The 25,466-nt window shown below is 37.7% G+C and overlaps 1 protein-coding gene across 6 annotated transcripts in view; it reads right to left on the bottom strand.

Moving 5' to 3' along the window:
• Nucleotides 1-6,014: 6,014 nt before the first annotated feature.
• ATAD2B (ATPase family AAA domain containing 2B) overlaps nucleotides 6,015-25,466 on the bottom strand; it is a 167,095-nt gene continuing 147,643 nt past the window's right edge. For 3 of the 6 annotated variants that reach the window (XM_042933579.1, XM_042933576.1, XM_042933581.1), the window contains 6 exons: nucleotides 22,802-22,924; nucleotides 19,313-19,450; nucleotides 15,535-16,218; nucleotides 12,599-12,726; nucleotides 12,008-12,136; nucleotides 6,015-9,029 (listed from right to left, as the gene is read on the bottom strand). In XM_042933579.1, coding sequence (XP_042789513.1) covers nucleotides 8,979-9,029; nucleotides 12,008-12,136; nucleotides 12,599-12,726; nucleotides 15,535-16,218; nucleotides 19,313-19,450; nucleotides 22,802-22,924 — 1,253 coding nt within the window. In that variant the 3' untranslated portion in view covers nucleotides 6,015-8,978. Of the gene's footprint in view, nucleotides 9,030-9,828; nucleotides 10,117-12,007; nucleotides 12,137-12,598; nucleotides 12,727-15,534; nucleotides 16,219-19,312; nucleotides 19,451-22,801; nucleotides 22,925-25,466 lie in introns of those variants that run through there. The other 3 variants (XM_042933577.1, XM_042933578.1, XM_042933580.1) reach the window with 2 other exon arrangements.

Below are 25,466 nucleotides of genomic sequence, written 5' to 3'. Positions count from 1 at the left end.
AAACAGAAATTACAGTAAGAAAATTAGAGTGTCTTCTGGCTTTTGGAGTGTGGGCTTTCAGACCTGCATATTAGCATTAATGGTAGGACCATTAACCCAAGTGGTCTTATATAGAACAGTCATTTCTGTTTTTGGAACAAGAGGTGTTGTCAGGAACACAGTTGGCATTAAGAGAAGTCAAACTAAGAAGAAAGCTTGACTCCATCACCTCCAAACACTTTAAAGATAATTGTTGCTCCTAAAGGGATAAAAGCTCTCAGTACAAAATCTTCCAAAGAACACTTTAATTCCCTCTGAGTTCTTGGATCTAAAATACTGGCCTAATGAAAGGAAAATGAGGTTAAGAGGGCAAAGGTGGGAGCAAACAAAAGGAGTACATATGTATATTCAAAAATCTCAAAATCATTTGTAAAAATAATCTACAAAGGCATTTCTGCTAAGAGATTTCAACTGAGATAACCAAACTGCAAAATTCCAGGGTCAGTTCTTAAAAGAATAGAGAATGACACTGAAGTAGCCAACATTTATTTGACTTTGTATGTATCATTTCTAATCTATACAACTTTGTCAGGTGATCTGGCTGGATGGTTTCTTGGGAATCCCCAGTGTTACTATCTTTAGCTTTATTCCCTGTTGGGCTTATGGTATTTTCCAGAGAAAGTCCTGCTACTCTCCCATCTGGATATTCTTTTTTTTTTTTTTTTTTAAACATTTTTATTTATTTTTGAGACAGAGAGAGACAGAGCATGAACAGGGGAGGGTCAGAGAGAGAGGGAGACACAGAATCTGAAACGGGCTCCGGGCTCTGAGCTGTCAGCACAGAGCCCGATGCGGGGCTCGAACTCACAGACTGTGAGATCATGACCTGAGCCGAAGTCGGCCGCTTAACCGACTGAGCCACCCAGGCGCCCCCCCATCTGGATATTCTTGTGCAATGCTTTGAAAGCAGTTTTTTAGTCATCTACTCTTTAATATGAGCAGATAGCAAAGAATTATCAAACACTTAAGAAAAAGCTGCAATACTAAACAGTGGCCAAAACAAACAGGAAAGGCAACTTGGAGGAAAGAGTCTATGCAGGGAGAAGAAAAACCAAGAAAAAAAAATTATTAGTATCCTCAAGAGAGATTAATGAGTGACTTTACAATCATTAAACAAGAACAAAATGATACTTTAAAAAATCAAGAAAAAATAGCTCTGAAAAAATTAAACACACAAATAAAAACTGGGAAGGAAGCAGAATTTAGAGAACAGTCTAGGAGGGTCAATATCTAAAGAACAGTGATTGTAGAAATGGAGAACAAAGAAAACAAGGCGAGCAAATCATAAAGAAATAACTCAGGAAAATTTCCCAGAACTGAAGGATATGAATTTCCAGAGTGGAGAAGCCCACTAGCACAGACACCTACCCAGACATATCTATGACATTCTAGAATATTAGGGTACAAGTGAAGATCCTAAAAGCTTTAGGAAGGAAAACAAAATCAAGAAAATGTACCAAGAATCAGAATAGCATTGGACTACCCAACAGCAACACGGGATATAAACGTCACTAAGAAAAAGGTGAAGGGTGGTGTAGAGGGAGATTCCAGGAAAACGGCTATGTAAGACCTTTTCTACACACCAATGAAAAAAGACTGGAATGCTCCTGGACAAACTTTCTCAAGATGATGAAATGCTAGAATACTTTATATTTTTGAAGATATTAAATAGAGAGTTTGGGGTCACCTGGGTGGCTCAGTCGATTAAGCGGCAGACTTCGGCTCAGGTCATGATCTCGCAGCTCGTAAGTTGAAGCCCCGCGTTGGGCTCTGGGCTGACAGTTCAGAACCTGGAGCCTGCTTCAGATTCTGTGTCTCCCTCTCTCTCTGACCCTCCCCCACTCGCACTCTTTCTCTCTTAAAAATAAATAAAGGTTAAACAATTTTTAAATAGAGTTGGATTTCTGGGGACGAATTTTAGGGACAAAATAGTTGTTAATAATAGAAAATTAGGCAAATAACAAAAAAAGTGTACAGGAAAGGAAACCAATCATACTCTCCCCTAAAAATCTCAGCTGTCAATAGCTTTTACATAGTCACAATCATATACATACCAAACAATGATCTAACAAAAACTAAAACTAACTGGGCGGGTGAGAAAGCAGGAAGTGTGGGTGTGTTGGGGGACAGGTGTGACTATTGTCTTCCATGGTGGGAAATCAAGATCTTGGCAAAAACTGGAAAATAAAAAAGTAGCCATGTAAGAATATTATTTAGAAACACAGAGATGCATACCAAAATAATTAGTTAAGGGTGTTGAAAACAATTGGCTGTGGGAAGAATATTCCTTTTTGGGGGAGGGAGGGGAAATCAGGGGATAACTGGTTTTTATAACAAGCCTTCTAGAATTAATTTATTCTTTAAACCACATACATGCATTTCCAAATTAAAACTATGTACATTTTTAAAGATGCAAAATAATTCCATTGATGTACATTTAAGAAACCCCCAAACCATTTTTATGGATACATACAAATAGTAATAATTACAGTAATAATGATTAAAACATACTGAACACACTATGTGCCTGGGACTGTTCTAAGTGCATTACCATGTGTTTGCTGATTCAAATTCATAATCCTCATAATAATCACCATGGGCTTGGTGCTATCACCACCCCTCTTTGTACGGATAAACTGATGTGCAGAGAGGTGAAGTAACTTGCTTCATGTTACAATAAAGGGACATGCGTAGGATTCAGACTGAGTCTGGCTCAGACTGAGTCTGGCTTCAACACCCACACTATTACCTTCTCAAATAATGCATTAAAAACAGGAAAGATGTTCATTCAAGTGATCAGAGTGGCTCCCCCTGGAGAAGAAGAAAAGGAATGGGACTGGGGAGTGGTAGGAAGGGGACTTCAATGCCATCTAGAATTTTTTTCATTAAAAAAAAGAACTGCAACAATTATGAAAAACTGTTAACATTTAATTCTGGATGATGGGAACATGCATGTTTTATTACTCTCTGCAGTATTCTACAACTTAAAGATGTTTACTAATAGGGGAGAAAAACCTGAGCAAGGACAAATGAATTTATCATTCATCTTAATGATACATTGATGAAGAATTCAAGCTCTGAAACCACAAAAGATAGAATCCCAGCTAACACTAATTAGATTTGTAACCTTGAGCAAGTTGCTCAGCCATTATATTCCAGTACCCCCTTCTGTCAAATGGAACCAACAACAGTACTTACCTCACAGATACTGTGATAATTAAATGGTTTATTCTTAAAATAGTACCTACCAGTCACTCAGATGTTTTTACTGCTACTAGTATTACTACTGTACTCATTATCACCTAAGCATCGGCCACTATGAGATAACATCTTGTTTACTCTTTGCCCATTAGACTATCAACGCCCAAAGAACCGGGACCTTGCTGTCCTGTCCTCAGCTGTAAGTCTAAATCCAAGAACTGTGCTTGGCCAGCGGCATGGCTCAAATAATTTGTTATATAAAGGCTGACTTTTGGTGATTAGGAACCACTTGTATTTTCCCCTGCTGCCGTCACGCTATTTTATTTTACTCTTCAGTATATGCTTCTGTTGTTCCTTCTGCCTGGAAAGGCTTTCCTACCTTGATGCCTCAGCTCAGGCATCAGTTTTCCTGGGAAGGCTTTCTTGAGGTTGGGCTGCGCACTCCTCCTCTGTAAACCACATACCTTACCTTACGCATAACTCAACTGCAACATGTGCCACAGTATACTGAATATGCTTGTGCATCTGTCTACTCCGACAAGAGGCAGTGAAGTAGCAATTAGCCTTGGACAAATTACGTCTCAGCTTACCTGGCTTGTAAGATGGGGATAATAGTAACACCTGCCTCAAAAGGTTCTCAAAAAATTATGAAAAATTACAAATTTGCATTTGTAAAGCACTCGGAACAACCCCTAGTGTCTAGTAAATATGAGAATGTTAAATCATATGGTAAAAATCCTGTTGAAGACAGACACAATGTCTTTGCCCATGTTTGCATTCTCCTATATTGGTGACTATTACAACTAGTCCAGACAAAAGCATTAGTGCCCAGACTAGGTCAGCTATGATAAAGATGGAGAAAGGGTGATGAGCAGGAGGCATGTTTAGAGTGATAAAGATCAACAGAACATGCTGAATGATTAGAAGGAGATGCACCATAAAGAAGATAAAACTTAGAATGACAGGTTTTGGATCCTTGATGGATACGGCTCTATTCACTAAGACGGGGAATAGAAGAAAGCAAAGAGGAAAAGGAAGAGTTACTGGCAAGTTTTTAACAAAATGCTTTATTCAATGTTTAAAGAGAGAATTCCTTTTAGAAATAACTTGAACCTGATCGATCATGTCAGAAATATGACACATTACGTCTAAAAGAATTTAAGCTTGGGGCGCCTGGGTGGCTCAGTCAGTTGGGTGTCCAACTTCGGGTTCAAGCCCCACATCGGGCTCGCTGTTGTCAGCACAGAGCCCACTTCGAATCCTCTGTCCCCCTCTCTCTTTGCCCCTCCCCCCACTCGCTCTCTCTCAAAAGTAATAAACATTTTTTTAAAAAAGCATGAAAAGAATTTAAGCTCCATGAAGACAGGGACTTTTTCTGCTTTGTTTGCTGCTTTAGTTTGAGCACCTGCAACCATGCCTGGCACATTGTAGGCACTATGTCAATTAAACCAAAAAGAAAGAAGCATCTCCCATGAGCCCAGCACTATTTTAAATTCCTACAGGGAATGCAGAAGAAATGTGATACTTCCTTTCCCACATGAATATATTACTGTTTTGCATAATATTAGTAATTCACTGTATTATGCAGTATAAAATACAGCTAAGTTCTGAGAAGGAATGATACAGTAAGGGTGATGTATTGGTGGAGAATCTAAGCCTAGCCCTGAAATATGACCAGTATTTCAATAAGTTGAAAATAAAGATACTCCAGGGTGAGTGGTATAAATGTCATACAAACACAATATGATGTAATATGAAGGATCACAAGAAAACTAAGAACAGTTTTGGTAGAGTGGGGCTAGACTCTAAAACAGCCAGAAAGAAACAAAAGGCAAATAAAATGCCAACTCTCTGAAGACTTTCATTTTCCCCATTCCTAAACAGAATTAATTGGTTCCCTTCTTATAACTCTGAACACTGTTTGTGTTCCTTCTGTTACAACCCTTATCCCACTGAATCATTACTACTGGTATATGCACTAGCCTCCCCTAGAGTACTACAAGCTACTTAAAGACAGAGAATGTATCTAGCATAGTGCCTGGGACATAACAGACATGACTGTGCAGGTCTGAGAGGGAATTTATTTTTAAAAAGATAGCCAACAGAGAACTTTGCAGGTGCTAGGGAATAGGGATAACATGAAATAAATTTTTAAAGATTAGTCTCTCACTTTACTGTAGTTTTGAGTCCAACAGAAACTAAAACTGGATAAATAAGCCCAAATTCTCTCCAGAGCTCTAAAAACTTGACTGACACTCAAAGGCACTTATAAGTTACTTTTATATAAACATTTGGCTAGGGGTACCTGAGTGGCTCAGTCAGTGACACCAAAGTGTCTGACTTCGTCTCAGGTCATGATCTCGCAGTTCATGGGTTCAAGCCCTGCGTTGGGCTCTGTGCTGACAGCTCAGAGCCTGGAGTCAGCTTCAGATTCTGTATCTCCCTCTCTCTCTGCCCCTCCCTCACTCACGCTCTCTCTCTCTCAAAAAAAAATTTAAACATTTATAAACATTTGGCTAAAATTTTTAAAAATCTGTTTCCCAGGTTAATTATTACTATCAGTCTTTTGCTATACACAGATGATTAAAAATAAAAATTAATACAATCTGCAAAATCAAGAAAAACAAGTCTTATTCAAATTCAACCAGTTCCTTTTTACTATGATTTGGAAGGAAGGAAGGAAGGAAGGAAGGAAGGAAGGAAGGAAGGAAGGAAAGAAGGAAGGAAAGAAGGAAGGAAAGAAGGAAGGAAAGAAGGAAAGAAAGAATGAAGGAAGGAAGAAAGGAACAAACGAACGAACGAAAAGAAGGAAAGAAAAATTAAGGACTTCTATTAAGGTTAGTATCCTAATCTCAAGACATGAAAAGTATCTCATGGTAGATAGCAGAAACATAGGCAATCTAAAGCCAAGAACATTCTATTCCCTTGAAGCAACAAGCCCCTCAAAATTCTGGTATGAAATTTTTCCATATTTAAATTCTATGTACTATTCAAAGTATGCTGGTAACTACCTGATCTAAGAGAAAACACTATAAAGTAAGTTAACCAAACTACCTGATGGTCTACTGGAACAGTCTTCCAAACAGAAAAACAAATGTCAGAAGTAATCTATTTGCTTCTATACAACATATTTTAGACAACCTTCAACTGGAATTAAAACCACACTTTCCCAACAGAAAAACGTTTAGCAAAACAATACCGAGGACTGCTAAAATCTAAAAGAATCCTATAATGAGATTTGGCGGGGGGTGGGGGGGGCGGTACTTAATAAACATCATTAGGCTCTAGCTGCAAAACAGACAAGTTCGGTTAGAACGGTAGCACTGCATCTGCAGCCAACAGTAATCATCATCAGGCTAAAGAAAGGCAGGTTTTTCTTGCCATCTTTATTCAAGTATTTCACAGCAGTTATATTACAAATTACAGTAAATGTTCAAAATTCCAGAATTCAAAAATTAAATAATTTACTTCAAACTAATGTAAAATGAAGTCAAATGCAAAACATCAATTTAACACAATTCTAAATTAAACTATAAACCCAAAATAGACCATAGTTGATGAAGTCTACTTAATCTACAAAGTAGACATACGTGACCGAAACCAAAGAGGACTCCCAAAGTCTAAATAACTGAATGTACAAAATACAAAAGATGCAGGTACAAGCCCAAATTCAAGCTTACAATGTGATTACAAATAATAATTATAATAACAATGGCATTCAGCTACGGGACCTGACACTGAAGATAACCTACCGAATAGCACCATAGCTGAACCAACTTAATCAAAAATGGGAAGATATTACCACCCCACTCCCTAAAAATAAAATCCAGTAAACCTACAAATACATTGGCATATGAGAGAAATCAAGTCATGAAAGGACATAAAACAAAACAAAACAAAATTAATCACAGGTGAGATTCAAGCTCAAAAACACAATTAACTCCACAGCCATCAGTTTCAACCCTAGTGCGGTTCCATCATCTTCAAAAAGCTCCCATGGTCCCCACAGCTGACCATTAACCATTGTTGGGCTGTGCTGTGATACATATTTTACTGATCTGAGAGCAAAGTTTTACATAGGAGCTATCATTTATAATGCTCACAATAGGAAATAAGAACAGAGGTCAATTTGTACATATTTTCGCCAATGCTATACAGCAAAAATTAAGAACTTACATAAAGGTAAACAAAATTGAGTCCACTTGGATAATTTCACAAGCTGCTTTAAACTATAGAACCACCAAATATCTGTAAAGTAAGCAAAACTGGTATAGTGTGTGGTTTTTGGGGGGGAGAGGGGGCAGAAGGGGAGCAGAGGAGTTGATATAATTTCAGCTAATTTTTCTCCCCTTGGCATTAGACTGGCTTTCTCTTTAAGACCTAAACTGTTCAAAGTGGCAGTTCCTATCATACTGAGGGTGCCTCCTATTTCTCCATCTATATCAAGGTTAAAATAAAAAAAACTTGATCTTTTGGAAGCATTTTAATGCTAAACATAAATAAATTTCCCTTGTCAAACCCACTGATGGCTAAAATCTTAATTAACTTGTACAAATTTAGTAACCTACTAAGAACATGTGCGTTTTTTTTTTTTTTCCTTTCACAAGTGCTGCTGTTACTTGAACAGAATGCTTCTGAATTAGAGTAACTGGAATAAATATTTAAAAAAAAATAGTGCAGCAAGAACCTGAGACTTGCAAAAAACCCTTTTAGCAGAAACTTGCTACAAAAAATCTGCTACATCTTATTTCATCAAATCTTTAAATTCTGTAACAATTTCCATCAAAATACAAAATGCTAATGTATTAGACAGTAAAATAGTCTGAACTGGTATGATGGTAATAAATACTAAAGAAAGCATGAAAATCCTCCCAATAATCAAATTAGAGGTTTCAAATAACCTCCCCTTTAAAATGGTTCATCGTTAATCGCACTTGCCCACCTTAAAAATACAGTGTGTCTACACGGGTAGCATCTTGAATTACATGACTTAACTGAATATTATGAAAACTTCATAGACTAGGTATAAAGAAAAAAGTGGCATTTCTTAAAAAATTAAGCTATAATTAGAAGGCGCAAAATGTTAATGTAAATGCCAAGAAGCACTTAAGATTACTGCAGTAGCCTACGGCCAAAGTGTGCTTTCTGCGCTGGCATTGGGCACACTCCGAACAGCCAAGAGACAAGGAGACAAGTACCTTAGCTTCAGCGTGTAAACGGTGGCAAAGTGATTACAGGACTCTGTAAACACTACTGGTAACTAAAATACAAAAAGCTGAGGTAGCTCAGTATCTCTGCAGTAGTCCAAGACCATTTGCTCTAATTAAAACCCAAACTATATGTGTTGCATATATTGGAAAGACACACCGGCAGCTAACGGCTACAATGAATGAAGTTATCAAGCCAACTTGTCAAAATTTTCTACTTTTTTTGTTTAAAAATCATCTGATAAAAAAATGTCACTGCACTCCCTTTGCCTCTTTGCAACTGCCTAGACTGTGTCTCCAAATTTGTAGAAAGTTTTTGTAAAACTAGTAACCCATAATTAATTTTAGGTAAGTACAATTCAGAGAAATCACTCAACAAGGTCCAAAACGGGTTCCAATCAAAATGAATAGTTGTGAAGGTAAGCTTATGGTAAGGGATTTAAACATTAATACTGTTAATGTCCATTAATGTCCATTAATTCAAGGACCATACCAGAGCTCACCTGCAACTATGCATATAGAAAATGAACTTTATGGAGCTTCTGACAAATTCCTCTTTTCTGTCCATTTGGCAAGTCCTGGCTTTAAAACAAAACAGTAACAATTTACTATACATGAAATCATTCTTCTCTGGGAACTTAAACATGAATAACTATTAAATTGCCACTGAGAGAAGAAAAAAATGTCATCTATCTATTTTCTGGCCATCATTGTCAGCAATGCTGGAAACGTGTGAGTTTTTTGGTGGACTGGGTAGTATTTGTTGTTGTTGTTTTATTACATGTTTCTTAAACAGAAACAGACCATACAGGAAAACTTACCATTTTAGTATATATCATGTGGCTTAATGAGTGTCTTGATTGAGTTTTGAAAACAAGATAGGCATTTTATACCAAAACACTGGTTGCCTCTCAACGACACAGAGTATCAAAACTTATTTTCAAGGTTGTGACCAAAGAGACATTCTAACTGATTTGCTACAAACAAGCCCATCCTTTTGTTTAGCCTTATCTTTCTCAAATGAATTAAAAGGCACGTTAAAGGCAGTTCTAAAGAGCCTAATCTAATTTCATCCAGTTTCTTCAGTTTCCCACCAGAATATACCATAGCCAACTCTAAAACAGGTTTCAGTCCATTACCCAGAGGAAAAAATAAAAACAAATACGCTAAAAGGAGCAGAAAGGAGGGGAAGGAAAAAAACAAAAACAAAAAACAAAACAGGTTGCCCACTGTTTAAACAATTCAACACAGTTAGAGAACTGCCCCATCCAGTTTCCTCGAGTTTGCTGGTCTGCTCCCTAAGAGAGAAGTCTCCAAAAGAGAGTGCACGAAAAGAGGAGCAGAAGTGAGAGCAGTTTCTGTAGCACCAAAATCTCCAATCTGTGGGGTTGTATTTTTTATTTGTGGAAAATACAACATGTTTCTGAAGTTCTGTTTGGTTCTTGTAGGCTGGTTGGTTTCAGGTACCTGAGACAATAGCACCAAATTCAACAGAGAGAAAGAATGAGTGAGAGAGCACTTTACACCAAGGCTCTGCACATAATTGGTGCAATTTGAAATTGAATGGCTCAGAAGACTGCTCTGTCAGGAGCAGATTGGAGAGGATAAACCACTCATCTTGAAAAGTTCATAGGAATGTCTCAAACATATGAACTGTTCTTTCCATCTCCTACAAGGGGAAAAAAAAGTGCATGTTATCTATTAAAGGAAGGACAAAAGTATTATGGGAAAATTCACTCTAACTTTTTAGAGAAAGAAATTTAGGTACAAGTTAAGCTTTAACTATTTTCCTAATTATAATATGGGAGCTTCTCTGTAAGACTATCTTATCTGCCCTGGACACTTCCAAATGCCTCCCATTGGATATTTAGGCGAATGGATGATGCTAGTACCACTCAATGAGTATTTATTGTGCCAGATATTGTACTGAGAGATTTATGTATATAAATAATTTGTCAGCTAATAAACAAAAGAGTCAATTTGAATATAGGTAGCCTTACTCCAGAGCCTGAGTCCTTCCTTTACTCATATTCTCCCAAAGCAAAATGAATGTATTCAGCCTAGTAAAACTTGTACCCAAAGTAGAATGCACCTGTTCCCACTGCAATTCACTCTAATCAGAGCTGAAAGAAAAAAGGAGGGAAAAAAAGAGAGCCAGAAATAGTCACTGCCATCACCACCAGAAATGCCACTCACTGGTGATTCTGCTATAGCTCCCTTCCCTCCCTAAACAAAACCCCTAGATTATAGAGGTCCAAGTCCCCTACTGAAAAATGTTTCAGTACTAAAGAGTATTCAATACATTCAAGCTAATCAAATGTCAATCATGTGAACAAACAAGTTCTGGGTGGGTGGGGGGTGGGGGGTAGTAAAGAACTCTACCCTACACATTTCACTTAGATGGCCAAGTGTCAAATACATCAAAGGCATCTGGTACATCTCTGTATACAATTAATAGGCCAGATTATCATTGATCAAAAATTTCTCATATATGATCAATAAAAATCACTTTTGCTAAATGTTTCATCATCTTATTACTGAATAAGAAAAAAAAAGTCAGGTTATAAAACAATATACAATATGACCTCAATTTTTAAATATACATTCACATACTTTGCTCTCTTCCTTTGATTCAAGTCCAATATTCCTTATTACACATGAAAAATAATCCCATCCTCTGCATACAAATCTTTAATATACTAGAAATGCTCCTGGAGAGCAGGGACTGTCTTATTCATGTTTTGCAGCCCAAACATCTAGCACAGTATCTGGAACTACAGGCATTCAATAAATATGTAATAACCAGACCACCAGATAAATAAGCTAACAGGCAAATGAACAGGGAGTCTAAGTCACTTAGCCATTTAGTGGGTTTCTATTTGCTCAGATGACTTCAAAAAGCAGAAGTGTGGCTTGATGATGTAAATTGTATGAACAGATATGAGTTCCTATTTATAAGGAAGAACTCACTTATGGCCCGAAGTTGTCTAGAAAGGGAACAATTCACTTTAAAAGTGCCTAAACAAAAGAACAAGCACTCCTTTGTGCAGCCATTTCATAGGACTAGATCTGATTAATGAGATGCCTTTTAAGTTCTCTTCTAATCATTAATGGGGTGGCAAACAGATCTCACTTCCCAGGCCCATTCCTTTAATCAGCAGTGGCTGCCTTGATAGCACTGGTAAGGACTGTAGGGCCATTCCCACATTCAACTGGCCCAAGTGATATGTTTAGTGATCACTAAACTAGTCACTAGTCAGTAACAAGAAAGGGACAAGAGAATTGTGGCATGCTCTTCTGTGTATTTCCTAACCCAGAACCACGAATTTCTGTGTTTTCATAAACAAAGAATCTCAGATTACTTCTGTCCTGAGACAAAATGATACAGTAAGGCTTTATTCTTCAAACTATAACTCTTAATGAGTCTTCTAATCTTAAATCTTCAAAACATTCTTCAGTTACTTGGTGAAAGATAGAGACTAACTTTTTTCCCTTTTTTGGGGGAGGTGGGGTGGACAAGTAAAAGCATGTATCTGTTTAAGGATGCACTGAGCACTTACCTCTACAAGTTGTGATTTGTCATAATCTTTACGATGACGATAGATGCACTGACTAAGAAGAGAATATAATCTCTCAAGTTGATCAACTGCCAGATTGTTGCTTTTATCTACCAATAAATCAAGCAATTTCTAAGAAAAATTAGAAGAAAAGAGAATAAAATAAAGTTTGTTTTCATTGTTCACACTGAAACAGTTATATTCAAATGGTTAGGCAAGAGACACCACAGGCTATAATGTAACAGTGACACCTGATTTTAGAAGATTCTAGGGCTTAGTTTATTACCAAGACCATTTTCTAAATCCCTCAAAACACACAAAACTCTTTTTTTTTACTAGAAGCCCCAAAGCACTTATATTCCTAGGTTATAGCAAGAGATTATCAAAACTAGCTTTGTTCAACTGACTACAAACATATTGAAATGTGTTTCCATTCATTTAAAATTGACGATGGGGGGACAACACCTGGCTGGCTCAGTCAGAAGAGCATACAACTACTGATCTCGAGGTTGTGAGTTCGAGCCCCACAATGGATGTAGAGATTACTTTAAAATAAAATCTTTAAAAAAATAAACTGGGAATAGCTAAGCTTACCTTCAATCTCTCATGATCAACTATAAGAGGTGGCACAGGCTCAGAGGGCTCTTCTGGAACCAGTTCCAGGCTTGTCGTTTTTGCCTGCTCTAAAATTAACTTACGATATTTCTTTACTTTAGAAGCACCTACAATTGAAAAAAAAAAATGCACTGCAGCAAGTAAAAGTTAAGAAAAATCAGGCTTAAACAACTATAAATTCTTTTACCCACCACAAAAACTTTTTGGAATAAGGGTATATTCTTTAAATGGTAAATGATTTTTTTTTTTGTAAGAATAAGTAGCCCACATTAAAGAGAACTAAACCACAACTATGAAAGCCAAGCCATACTAGAAGATCATCTAATAAACATATCCACTTAAAGGAAGAGAAAAGCAATCTTCACCTCTAAGCACTAACTTATAAAGCAGTCTTCACTCTTTTTATGATTCACTCTTTTTACTATAGCCATCATTTTATAATGTGGAGCTTTCAGGGGTGCCTGGGCAGCTCAGTCTGTTAAGCATCCAACTCTTGATTTCGGCTCAGGTCCCGATCTCACAGTTATCAGATCAAGCCCCTCAATGGGCCCATGCCGAGCATGGAGTCTGTTTGGGATTCTCTCTCTCCCTCTCTCTCTGCCCCTCCCCTGCTTGTGCTCTGTCACTCTCAAAATAAATAAATAAACATTTTTTAAAAATTTGGAGCTTTCAGAACTAGAAGAGGGGAAGGAACCTAGAAAAGCAGATGCAAACACCAAGTAAGGCCAACCTATCTTCATTATTTCCTTGCAAAGAAAAAAAATCTTCCTCAACATTAACTGAAATTTCTTATTTTTCTCTTTTACATTGCCCAGAATTCTATTAGAAATTGATCTGGGTTATGACAATTTTCCTTAAAAATATAAGCCTGTTTAAAGTATAATAGGGCTAGTGATCTTTCCTACCTTAGAGTGAAATACTATAATCTAATTATTTTCCTCTCAACATCATGCCAAGACCAGCCACACTACGAAGAAAGCAAATTCTGAGGTGGCTGAGCATGATCTGACAGCACCAGGCACTCCAAGGGCTAGCCAGGGCTGGAGGCCATCAAGCCCTATGCTCCCCTCTGTCTGCATACTCTATGAGAAGGCCTGGGGGAAGGAACACCAAGACAAACTAAACTATTTCAGAACTCTATACAGGACTGGCCCACATCACAGACACCAAGGAGAACCTTTCCCCTCCCTCCTGCCTTAATCCTCTTATTCCCACGTCTTCAAACAATTCCCTCTCATCAATGCCTGCTAGACAAATAGTAAAAGAACTAAAATATTGCCTTCGAAAACAAATACCTCCATGTAGCAGAGAAACTGTATATTTCAGACAGGCTTTAGAGTGAAAGCCTTGTTTTATAGTTCAATTAACATATGCGAAGAGTTCTGTTAAGACCTTACTGATCTCATTACCCTATCTATGGACATCCAGGAGCCTGACCGCTTGCACTAGGTAACACTGCCCTCCCTGACATTTACAAGTGAAAACTTCAGGTAAAGCTTTTACACAACAAATATCTTTAAAGTTTTTAGGTAATCAATTGAACATAATATTAATTTAAACCTTTTCTGCAAGCTCACTAAAATCTCATAGTGAAGAACACTAAAAAGGATTCCTTGCCTCGTACCCACAGTGCCTCATCAGAAAGAGCTCCCCCTTTCTCCCACTCTGTCCCAGTCATTACTTAACCCTAGCTTCAACACATTTTTAAAGTTCTGACCGTATGATAAATATAAATAAATACCAAAATAAACACTGCTCTTAAAACTACCTTCTATTATTGAAGAAAAAGAAAAATTCTCAATAGGTAGCATTTAAGAACAGTACACACACACACACACCCCTACCTATCTCTTTATCCATTAAAAGAATTCTAAGACTTTGAATTTTATTTTCCTACTTCCTAATTCTGCTAAAGGGCTCAAAAACTGGCAGCAAAAAACTTTTCCCACATAGCCCAAATCCCAGGCTAAAGCTATATATAACTCCGCACAATTTAGAGAGCATGACAGAATTTCAAAATAGCCTTGCGTTAGAAGAGTACCTATTCAGGATAGAAATGTATATTCAAAGGGTAGATCTCTAACTCACCCCATCCCACTATGGGCCAAAGAATGAAAAATAAACTAAAGCTAGGAAACCCCAGGCCCCCATTACTGCTTCTTCTTAAAAGAATCACACAGCCACGGGAAGTCAGAAGCTGGCAGAGTGCTCTGAGTCTGTGAGAACAAGGTAGATCTGACAGTGCTCATTCTACCGTTTCCTATACCAATGGCCTTACAAAAGCAATGGAGCACCTTAGACTCAACATCCCTCAGATTCAACAGTGAATGCCTGGAATGAATATACCTCAGTATGTGTCAGGTACCAGAACAGGTGATTAATATACATGACTTACTTAACCTCTGCAGTGACACAACTCTAAGTTTAATTCAGAAGATGGAAAAACAGGTTTGGAGAGCGTAAGTAACCAGCTCAAAGTCACATGATTATGATGAACAGAAGTGGTAATTTAACGTGGGTCTACAAGAGTGTAACATACCATACTGCTCTAGTATCCAAGTCTTCTCAGCCCATGCCTACCCCACCCCACCCCAATAATTCTTATCAGAATTCCATCTTAACACCTATGGGTTTACTTTAGCCATAAATCCAAAAGGATCGGGATGACAATCAGGTGGGAAGCAAAAGAGTAAGCAGACAGGAAAGCAACACATTCTGGGCCATAAACCCTCTGAAACTCCCACCCAAATGTAGTATTCACGTGTTCACTTTTCTAGGGAAAGAGATGAAAACTTTAACAGATTCTCAGAGAGTTATAACTGCTTATCAACTACCGCTACTGATGACCAGACAAAATAAGCAATTAGTTAACTCAGGAGTTTAAAATTTCAGGTTTTTTAAAATATCCGTTCTACCTTCTTTATCCAGTTCTGCATCTTTAACCTCCGCATCAGGGCCAGGTTCTAACTTCTCATTATTGCTACATTCCAGTGCCTCTAGTTTCTCAGGATCATCTCCAAGATGTTCATTTGAAGTTTCTGGTTTTTCTTTTGACTGGTCCTCCGGGAGAATCTTTTGTTCAGAACTACATTTATCTCCACTACCACAGAAAGAAACAACTTCAGCTTTGCCATTCTGACACTCCAGAACTGGTATTCCTTCAAAACTGTCGGTGGAGGCCTCACCATTTAGACAGCTTCCTTTAAGGAAAGGCTCTTTCCCAGATGTCTGCTCTGGATTTAGAGAACTGCTGCTGTTGACGAGTAGAGACTCATTGGAACTCTCTTCTTCAGTAGATGCAAAGTTCTCCTTCGTGCCGGCTCCATTGTTAAGCCTCTGCCCCTGGTCCATGTCCATGATGTCACACGATGATTCATCATTGGTCATAGAAAGGTCTCCAGTCTCTTCTCCATTTTCTTCATGGCAGTCAGTGCTTACCTCAAACTCTCCATTCTCTAACAACTTCCTGTCCTCTGTATGGTTCTCATAGTCTGCAAATTTGGTGTCCTCTTCATCTTTTTTTAAATTATTGACTTTCCTTTTCTTAATAATTCCTTTACCCCACTGTGATCGCCGCCTCGATTTTCTCCGAACTCGAACTATTTTACAGGGGAGGAAAACAGATATGTAGAACTTGGGAGTACAATATTTGTTTTACAAATGTTCACTAAATAAGACCCAAAAGAAAGTAAACCGCCCCCCGCCCCCAAAAAAGAACATAAAAGAAAGTAAACCCATACCGGTATAACACACAAAAACTACTTAGCTCTTGACATCCATGCTGACTAATCCTCACAACTTACAAGTAGAATGAATATGAAGTCAGAGATGAACTCTGAAGAATGAAGTTTTTTTTTTTCCTGAAGAATGAAATTTTTAAAAGTTTATTTCCTGTAGGAGTTTACCCAGCATTAATTATTTTCTATTATCTTAAATTCACAACTATTCCTAATTCCTAACATCCAAGGACCATGCATCTATTATGTACATTTCAGAAATGACCACATTACCAGTCTGCCTAGAAAGTTTGGGGCCATAGCCCTGGATTTCCACCGGGAAGGTAAATGCTTTGCCAGCATCACCCAAAAGCTCCTAAACCATGAAAGAAAATGAACACATGCTCCAGTATATCAAGGTAGAATAGTTACAGGTACCCCACAAAGAATTATCTATTACATCTCCTTCCCGAAGAAGGAATCCCCACAGTTAAGTATAGTCATGGATAGAAACCCTATGATAGTTACAGAGGACAATCTGGTTAACCAACTATTAGTCTCCTCTACTATAAATGGTTCATCAAATAGGATCAATTGGTTACACAGTTGTTATTTTAAAATATGGGGAAAAAATTAAGCCCTCTGCTATCAAGGTAGCAACAACATTAACAAAACACTGAAAATAAATATTTGGTCAGTTATATGAAAAGGAAGACCCACAAAAATTGAAAATACTGTATTTATCTTTAGATGCTAGAAACCATCATGAGCTTTATGAGTACTTCCAGCTAACAATAGGCTCAGGAATCTTTAATTCCCCAAATATGCGTTTACATACTTTTTCATCCTTTCATCTTTAATCCTTATTGATTCTCTGTATGTAAAGACACCAAGGTATTCACAGGAAATGGACAAATGTTGTTATAAACATTACTCTTCTTTCTTATCTAAGAATAAATCTACTAAAGATTTCTGAAATTATTTCCAAAATTCAAGTTATTTAGTCACTTGGTTCAAACTATATTTTGCTTTCAAAACCATATCATTTGAATCATCTCACCATTTCTTTTCCCCCTACTAATTTCTATTTTTATAATTTACAGTTACAGGGTAATTGGAGAAGAAATTTATTAGTTTACTGTTAAAAGCTGTACATAAGCTAAAGTGATGGGCATTTGTAAGCATTCCATTAACTATATGAAAAACTAATCCAGTACACGTCAAAAATGGGGAAAAAAATTCACCTTGTTCTTTCTCTAAAAGGTGGAGCTGTTAGGTTTTTACTACCTGACAAGTCACTCCTGACAGTGTGACCTCACTTATTCTCCAACTGTGCAACCAAAAGTACAAGAGGTTCCCCTTTCCCTTCCTCACTAAGCTACAGAACTCTAGAACAAGTAGCAACTCAACTCTGCTCAATCAAGAGCCAGCTCAATTGTCTGATCTGTAGTACACTAAGCAAAGGCTGTAGAAGGCCTACTGAAGCAAGTTTATTTCTAACACTTTCATCCCAGCTAACAACAACAAAAAAATGTTCTCACTTGGGAGGATGTCAAACTAGAAATATTTTTCCCCTCCTTATAGAATTATTTCTAGTGGTTAGTATGATTTTGGCGAAATAAGAGAACTTGATCATATAAGCTCCACAGCAATAGGGAATTTTGTGTTAGGCGCTGCTGTAGCTCCACAGCACCTGGCATATGGTAGTATATACACTTATGGAACTAATCTTTAACATACCACTTCCTTTCACGGGACACTTTGTGTGAAAAAACCAACACAGGGGCACAATCTTTACAGTCAATTTTTATAGCCTCTCTGAGCTTGTTTCCAAAACTAAGACCTCAGGAAAGCAACTCTCCCTTAGGGATATTTAGATCTATAATTCAAGTAACTTAATGTAAAAACAGACAAATGATGAGTCACATATGCCATCTACTGGTAAGAGAAAACAAAACTCACATTTGTAGATTAAAATAACATTTTAATGTTTAAAGGAACTTAAACTGCTTAAAGCCAATTTTCAATGGGTTTTAGTTAGTAAATATTTGCATCAGATATAGAGAATGTACAGGACTTCAAAGTTTAACTTAGAGTGCTATATTCTATAATCCAGATGATGATCCAAGATACAACTACACCAAATAGCTTTAATCAGTTTCATGGAACCAAATATACTACTAAATCCTTCAAAATTTCTCACATATGAATGCCACTTATCACAAAGACAAAAGCTAAAACAATGAGTATGTTTCATCCATTCGAAGTCAATGCCACTGGTGAACGAACATATTATGGCCAGCTTTACTGACAGTTTCAACAGTATTGCCACTTTTATACCAGAACAGTATGGCTAACCTCAGTGAAACATATGGACTGTATTAGGAAGATGCTGTGTTCGTTAACATCTGTCTTCTGGAAATCTTATATATCACCATGAATGAGGAAAAGTGAAGAAAACTTAGAACTAGTACTAAATTTTCCCTAAGTGTATCTCACTTAAACAAAAATAGATTAAAAGGGCTGTACACATTTTTCAAAGTGAGGACAAGATACTCTCTCAGAAAAATGAACCTCCTACTGTTAGCCACTCCCTTAAGTCAAAGTTTCTACTCTCCACCATAAAGAGAATATCTGGTACATTATAGAGCAAGGGTTAGGACTGGAGGCAGGGGTGGATGAAAAGTCTGTTGGCTCCACATCTCTACCCCAAATCCAAAGTTTAAAACTGAAAATATTCAAACCTAGTTCAACACCCGCAAGTACTGAATATAAACAGAAAAGAGCAAATACGGTTAGAGAAGCATGTTCCTCATTCAGCATCCGACCCCACAAGCTCTTCCCCTCTGAACAGAGAAGAGCTGGGAAGATGTGTGGGGAAACAACAGCACCTGGTTTGTGTCCCCAGTTCCTAACAAATCTGCATCCTTCTCAGGTGTCCCCACTACTGGATAACAGGGTCTCCTCAAACACTCACATGCACATTTATTTGCAGAGTTGTGCCAGACATCCAATGGATTTCTTTGTTTGTGCCGAAATGCCTCTTCAACTCTAGTTTCTGTCTTCCGAGCTCCAGTGCCATGAGGATTTATTTGTTCTGCTGTTACCGATAAGCCTGCAGGCAGAAGATAAGCAACACCCATTTAAATATTCCTAGCTACATAAACCAACAAGTTAAAAAAAAAAAAAAAGTTTGAAATATAGAACTAAGTTTTAGTCATTAATTATACCTGGACAGTTTGTAATTTGGATGAAAAAAGCATCGTTTGTTTTAAGATGGAAAAGAAATTAGATATAAAATCATAACAAAATAACCTAGCAGGCCATGCTTAACACATAATCCTTAAAGGAACCCTACGTTTACTCGGTTTAATTTGCAAAGGCACACATTCTTATGACTGTAGGACAACGATAATGTATGGTCTAAAAGTCATTATTTCTGCCATCTTAGAATGTAGTAAGTGTCTGTTGGTCCATTAAACCCCACTCACATGAATGGGTTAGCTGGTGTTAGCTGCCTGTCACACCACACTGCAGTAAGTTTGGTTTTCCAATATTATCTTCCTAAGAGTAACCACTCCATCTCAATTTCCTTCACTAGACTTGTTTCTTCTAGGTGGTCCTTAAATGTTGATGTTTCCTAGGGTTGTCTCAGGAATCCCTTTTCTTCTCACTCTGATCTATACCTTCGACCATAAAGTATCATTCATGCCTTCAGCTTCTACTACCACTACATAATAATTCCCAAATCCATGTTTACCCCAAGCATGTCTTGAGTTTCTGACCCATATATCCAACTGCCTCTTTGATATCTCCAACTAGATATCCTAAAGATAGGTCGAATTAAAGATAACTAGTTTATCTTTCTCCACAAAAAAACCTGTTCATCCCTATCTCTATGGAGTTATTCCCTATCTCTATTGGTAGTATTAGCATCTACTAAGTCATTAAACCTGTAATATGGCAGCCAATTTTGACTTTTCCTTCCCTAACAATGCCCTCTTCGATAATTAAAACTCTGGACAGCTCTAACAGTTTTTTTCCTCCAAATGCTTTACTGAGGTACAATTTACATAACATAAAAATCACTCATTTTAAGCATGAAATTAAATGATTTTAGTAAACTTACAGAACTATGCAATCACCATAACTATCCCATGCCACCACTAATCTACCCTTTGTCTCCACAGACTTGTCTTTTGTGAATGTTTCACATAAATGGAATCACACACAGGTGGTCTTTTGTGACTAGATTCTTTCCCTTAGGATAATGTTTCTGAAGTTCATCTATGTTGTACCATGTATCAGTACTTGGTTCTTTTCTGTGGCTGAGCAGTATCCGTATACCATTTGCTTACCCATTCACCAGCTGATGGGACATTTGCGTTCTTTCCAGTTTTTAGCTGTTATGAATAGTCTTTATATGGGCATGTGTTTTCATTTCTCTGGGGTGTTTCCTAGGAGTAGAATCACTGAGTCGTATGGTAAATGTTATGCTTAATTTTTTAGAAACTGCCCAACTGTTTTCCAAACTGGCTCCAACAGTTTTTTAAATTGTCTCTCATCTTCCTATCCTGCCACATTGAGACCTTGCTATTTTCCTGCTGCCATAGCAATGTACCAATTCACTCCACAGCTTAAAATACTTCAATGACACACATTATGGCGATGATTCTCAAACTTTAGCGTACAAAAAAACCACTTGAGTAGTTTGTTAAAGTGCAGATTTCTCAGCCTCACTCCTCTCGGAGAATCTAACTCACTAAGTCTAATAAGCTGATGTGGGTATTAGGCACATACATTTTGAAAGACACTGACCTACAGGATAAAGTCTAAGCTCCTTAGCATTGGCATTGATTCATTCAAATATTTATAGGACAGAGTTCCAGGGACTTCAGCAGGGCTGTGAACAAACCATTCACAACACTTACATTCCAAATAAGGAAGAAAGACCCCCCCCACCCCCACCCCCCCAAAAAAAAAGACAAAATGCCACATGCTATGATGTCCAGACCCTATATTATAAGATTCGGTGACCTGGGAGGGCCTAAGGAAGTAGAAAAAAAGCTTCTTAATTTCAATGTCCTGGACTCCGCTCATCTCTTGAGCTCTATTTCCCACCATTCTGTACAGCTTCAGCAATACCAAACCGTTTTCAGTTCTTCAAGTACACCATGTTATTTCACATCTCTGTGCCTTTACACATGCTATTATCTGCTGTGCTTACAAATACCGCCTCCTCCTCTGTCACTGCCTCCCTTTTTCTGCTCCACTAGAGACAACACCCCTATATTCATTCCCCAAACTCTGGACAAAATGCTGGGATCCTTAACAGGAGGTCTCTCCTCTGTGCTATAAACATGTTCCAATCGATTCATATACCTCAACTGTACTTGATTCGTTTTACATTTTTCTCTGTCTCCTACTAAAGTGTGAGTTCCTCAAGGACAGGATTATACATTGAATGAACAAACCACATTTGCTAATTCTTTATTTTTATATTAACAAAACTGCACATAACTATCAACAGGGAAAACAAAAACAGTATTTCTAAAAGCTTTTAAAAAGTAAGCCCTCTACAGATATGAAGGTCTATCTAAATCCTTTAAGAATAAAAATCAATAGGGTGCCTGGATGGCCCAGTCAGTTAAGCATCTGACTTCAGCTCAGGCCACGATCTCACAGTTCCGTGAGTTCAAGTCCCGTATCAGGTGAGCACGAACCCAGCTCTGGGTGAGCTCGAGCCCCATTTCAGGTGAACATGAGCCCCACTTTGGGTAAAAACACGAGCCCCACTTCAGGTGACCCTGCTTCTCTCTCTCTCTCCGTCTCTCTCTCTGCCCCTTGTGGCATTCTCTCTCCCTCTCTCTCTCTGCTCCTCGCTCACTTGCATCCTCTCTCTCTCTCTCTCTCTCTCTCTCTCTAAAAAAAAGAAAAAGATTAAAAACAATTTAAAAATTTTTAGTTTAAAAAAGAAAAAAAAAACAATAATTAACAAAGAGATACTCCTGCAAAAAAAATTTCACTGAACAGAACTCTATTTCTGTAATTTGCATTGCTGCACTAAAACTTTCACAAAAAGTAAAAGTAAAATATCTTTAAGGGGCACCTGTGTGGCTCAGTCAGTTAAGTGTCTGATTTCAGCTCAGGTCATGATCTCACAGTTCAAGAGTTCAAGCCCCCCATCGAGCTCCATGCTGCAGGTGCCAAGTCTGTTTGGGATTCTCACTCTCTCCTCTCTCCCTGCCCTTCCCCCCACATGCACTTTCTCTCTCCCAAAATAAATAAACTTAAAAATATATGTATCTTTGAGAATTTAAATGACACATATTAATATCAGAAATTATATACAGTCTGTGCCTCAGGATGCATTATTTTCATTCTGCCAGCAACCCTAAAGAGACACCACCCAGTAACATTCAATGACTCTTGGTCTTCAGTAGCCAAGGTCATTTCTAGAACTTACCTCTTTTTATTCTTGCTTCCTTTATTTCTTCACAGAGTTTATTAAATTCTGGATCCAATTCAGCTGCAATGATGGCATGTGCAGTGTCCTTCAGGGTACAAGCCCTGTGTCTAATTATTTTATCTGTTAAAAAAAGTTGGTATACATTTATTATACATATAAATAAAATAACATTAACAAAGGCCATTTAAAAAAGAGAAACAAAAGAATAAAAACATTTAAATAAAATTGTAAAAAGCATTTCTGGGTGAGAAACAAGTTCATTTAAATGATGAGTAAAAAATAAATATAATAAGCCACTGAGTCACATTCATAATTTTCTGAGAACTGTATTTTCAGAACTTCAAAGTACAGGTAACCCTTGTACAACACAGGGGGTTAGGGTGCCAACTCCCCACACAGTCGAAAATCCATGTGTAACTTTGGATTCCCCAAAAAACTTGCTAGTGATAGCCTAATGCTGACCAGAAGTCCTACATGTAACATAAATAGTCCATTAACACATACTTTGTACGTTGTATATATCATACACTGTAGTCTTACAATAAAGTAAGCTAGAGAAAAGGAAATGTGAAGAAAATCGTAAGAGAAAGCACACTTATAGTACTATCCTGCACTTAGTAAAAAACATCCATGGTAAGTGGACCCAGGCAGTTCAAACCTATGTTGTTCAGGGTCAACTGAACTAATAAGCCTATTTAACAAATCATTATCTCAAAGATACGAAGCTTTACTTTATATTTTAAAAAACATGTATGATTTTCAATAAAAACTTTAAGAGATTTGGAGGATATTCACCATTATGTCCAGCACCAAAGTTGCCATAGATGGATACTGAGAATTCAGAAAATCTTAATTTTCTCCATTTAGTGAAAACTGGTAAAAACTGTGAAGAATATAATATATCCTAAGTAAAGATGACCTATCAAAAAACTAACAGAACTAGAAAAATACAGCAAGACACACTAAGCTAAAGAATGCAAAATGGTAAATAAATTGTAGGTAGATCCGGGCAAGAAATACATACATCCTTTTAGGTGAATTATACCTAACATTTGTACTAAGTCTCTGCTTTACCCTAACCCAGAAGCCAGTATTCATCAACAATACAACCTAAAAAGTACGGTGTAGAGCTATGCAGCTCCAAGGTATTAAAAGTCAAGTAAGCATTATCGAGGCCACTTATTTTACAAAGTATCAAAAACTAAAACCCTAAGTCTCATAATAACATCTGCTTTTTCATCCCTAGTAATGGCAAAAATATATTTTTTAGGCAACACTGGTATATTTCTTTCCAACACATTTTCTCTAAACATTCATTTAAGGCATTCTAAGGCATTTAAGGCATTTCTCTAAACATTCATTTTAGGCAACACTGGTATATTTCTTTCCAACACATTTTCTCTAAACATTCATTTAATAAGTGTTGTCAATTGTACCAGGAACTGACCAGGTGATGGCTAGATGGTAGTGAACAAGAGAGGTCTCCACTGTCAAGGAACTTTTTGGATGAGTATAGGAAAGAGGTATTAATCAAATAATCTCTCATACACACATATTAATAAATACTTCCCTCACCCCTTTCCTCACACCCCAAAACCCTGAATCATAGCTACAATGAAAACCTACGTGACATTTGGTGTGGATGCCAATTCGGATTGGACAAGTCAGAAAAGGCCTCTCTGAAGAAGCAGCATTTAAGCGAAGACTAAAAAGCCTGCACTGCAAGCCACTGAAAGAGTAGTGGGAAAACCAGTGCAGGCTCAGAAAATACCACGGGAGAAAGTTCTGGAGTAAAAAGATCTTGGAGATTTCAAAAAACTAAAAACTAGGGGCGCCTGGGTGGCGCAGTCGGTTAAGCGTCCGACTTCAGCCAGGTCACGATCTCGCGGTCCGTGAGTTCGAGCCCCGCGTCAGGCTCTGGGCTGATGGCTCAGAGCCTGGAGCCTGTTTCCGATTCTGTGTCTCCCTCTCTCTCTGCCCCTCCCCCGTTCATGCTCTGTCTCTCTCTGTCCCAAAAATAAATAAAAAACGTTGAAAAAAAAAAAAAAAATTAAAAAACTAAAAACTAGCCTCTGTGGTAAGAATACAATAAACAAGAGACAAATGGGAACCTGATTATATTTAAAGGATTCATGGGGCGCCTGGGTGGCGCAGTCGGTTAAGCGTCCGACTTCAGCCAGGTCACGATCTTGCGGTCCGTGAGTTCGAGCCCTGCGTCAGGCTCTGGGCTGATGGCTCGGAGCCTGGAGCCTGTTTCCGATTCTGTGTCTCCCTCTCTCTCTGCCCCTCCCCCGTTCATGCTCTGTCTCTCTCTGTCCCAAAAATAAATAAAAAACATTGAAAAAAAAAATTTTAAAGGATTCAGACTTTATCCTAAGAGCAATGAAAAAACGTCAAAAAGATCAGAGCAGGGAAGTAACATGACTTAAGTGAACATCTTCTTAAGATCATCTCTAGCTATTACCTGGAAATTAGATTGAAGGGGTCAAGAATAAAATCAAGGAACATAATCAAGAAGACTCTTTTTTTTTTTTTTTTTTTAGTGAGAGAGGACAGCAAATTGAACCAGGATGGTGGTGGTGGTGGTGGTAAAGAGGAGATTACAGATTTGAGATATGTTCTCAATGACACAACTTGATGATGAAGTATGGGATAAGTATCA

Source organism: Panthera leo, chromosome A3, assembly GCF_018350215.1.
Source record: "Panthera leo isolate Ple1 chromosome A3, P.leo_Ple1_pat1.1, whole genome shotgun sequence".
Classification (NCBI taxonomy): domain Eukaryota; kingdom Metazoa; phylum Chordata; class Mammalia; order Carnivora; family Felidae; genus Panthera; species Panthera leo.
Note: the sequence above shows the minus strand (reverse complement) of the source record. Positions and strands in the feature narration are given on the sequence as shown.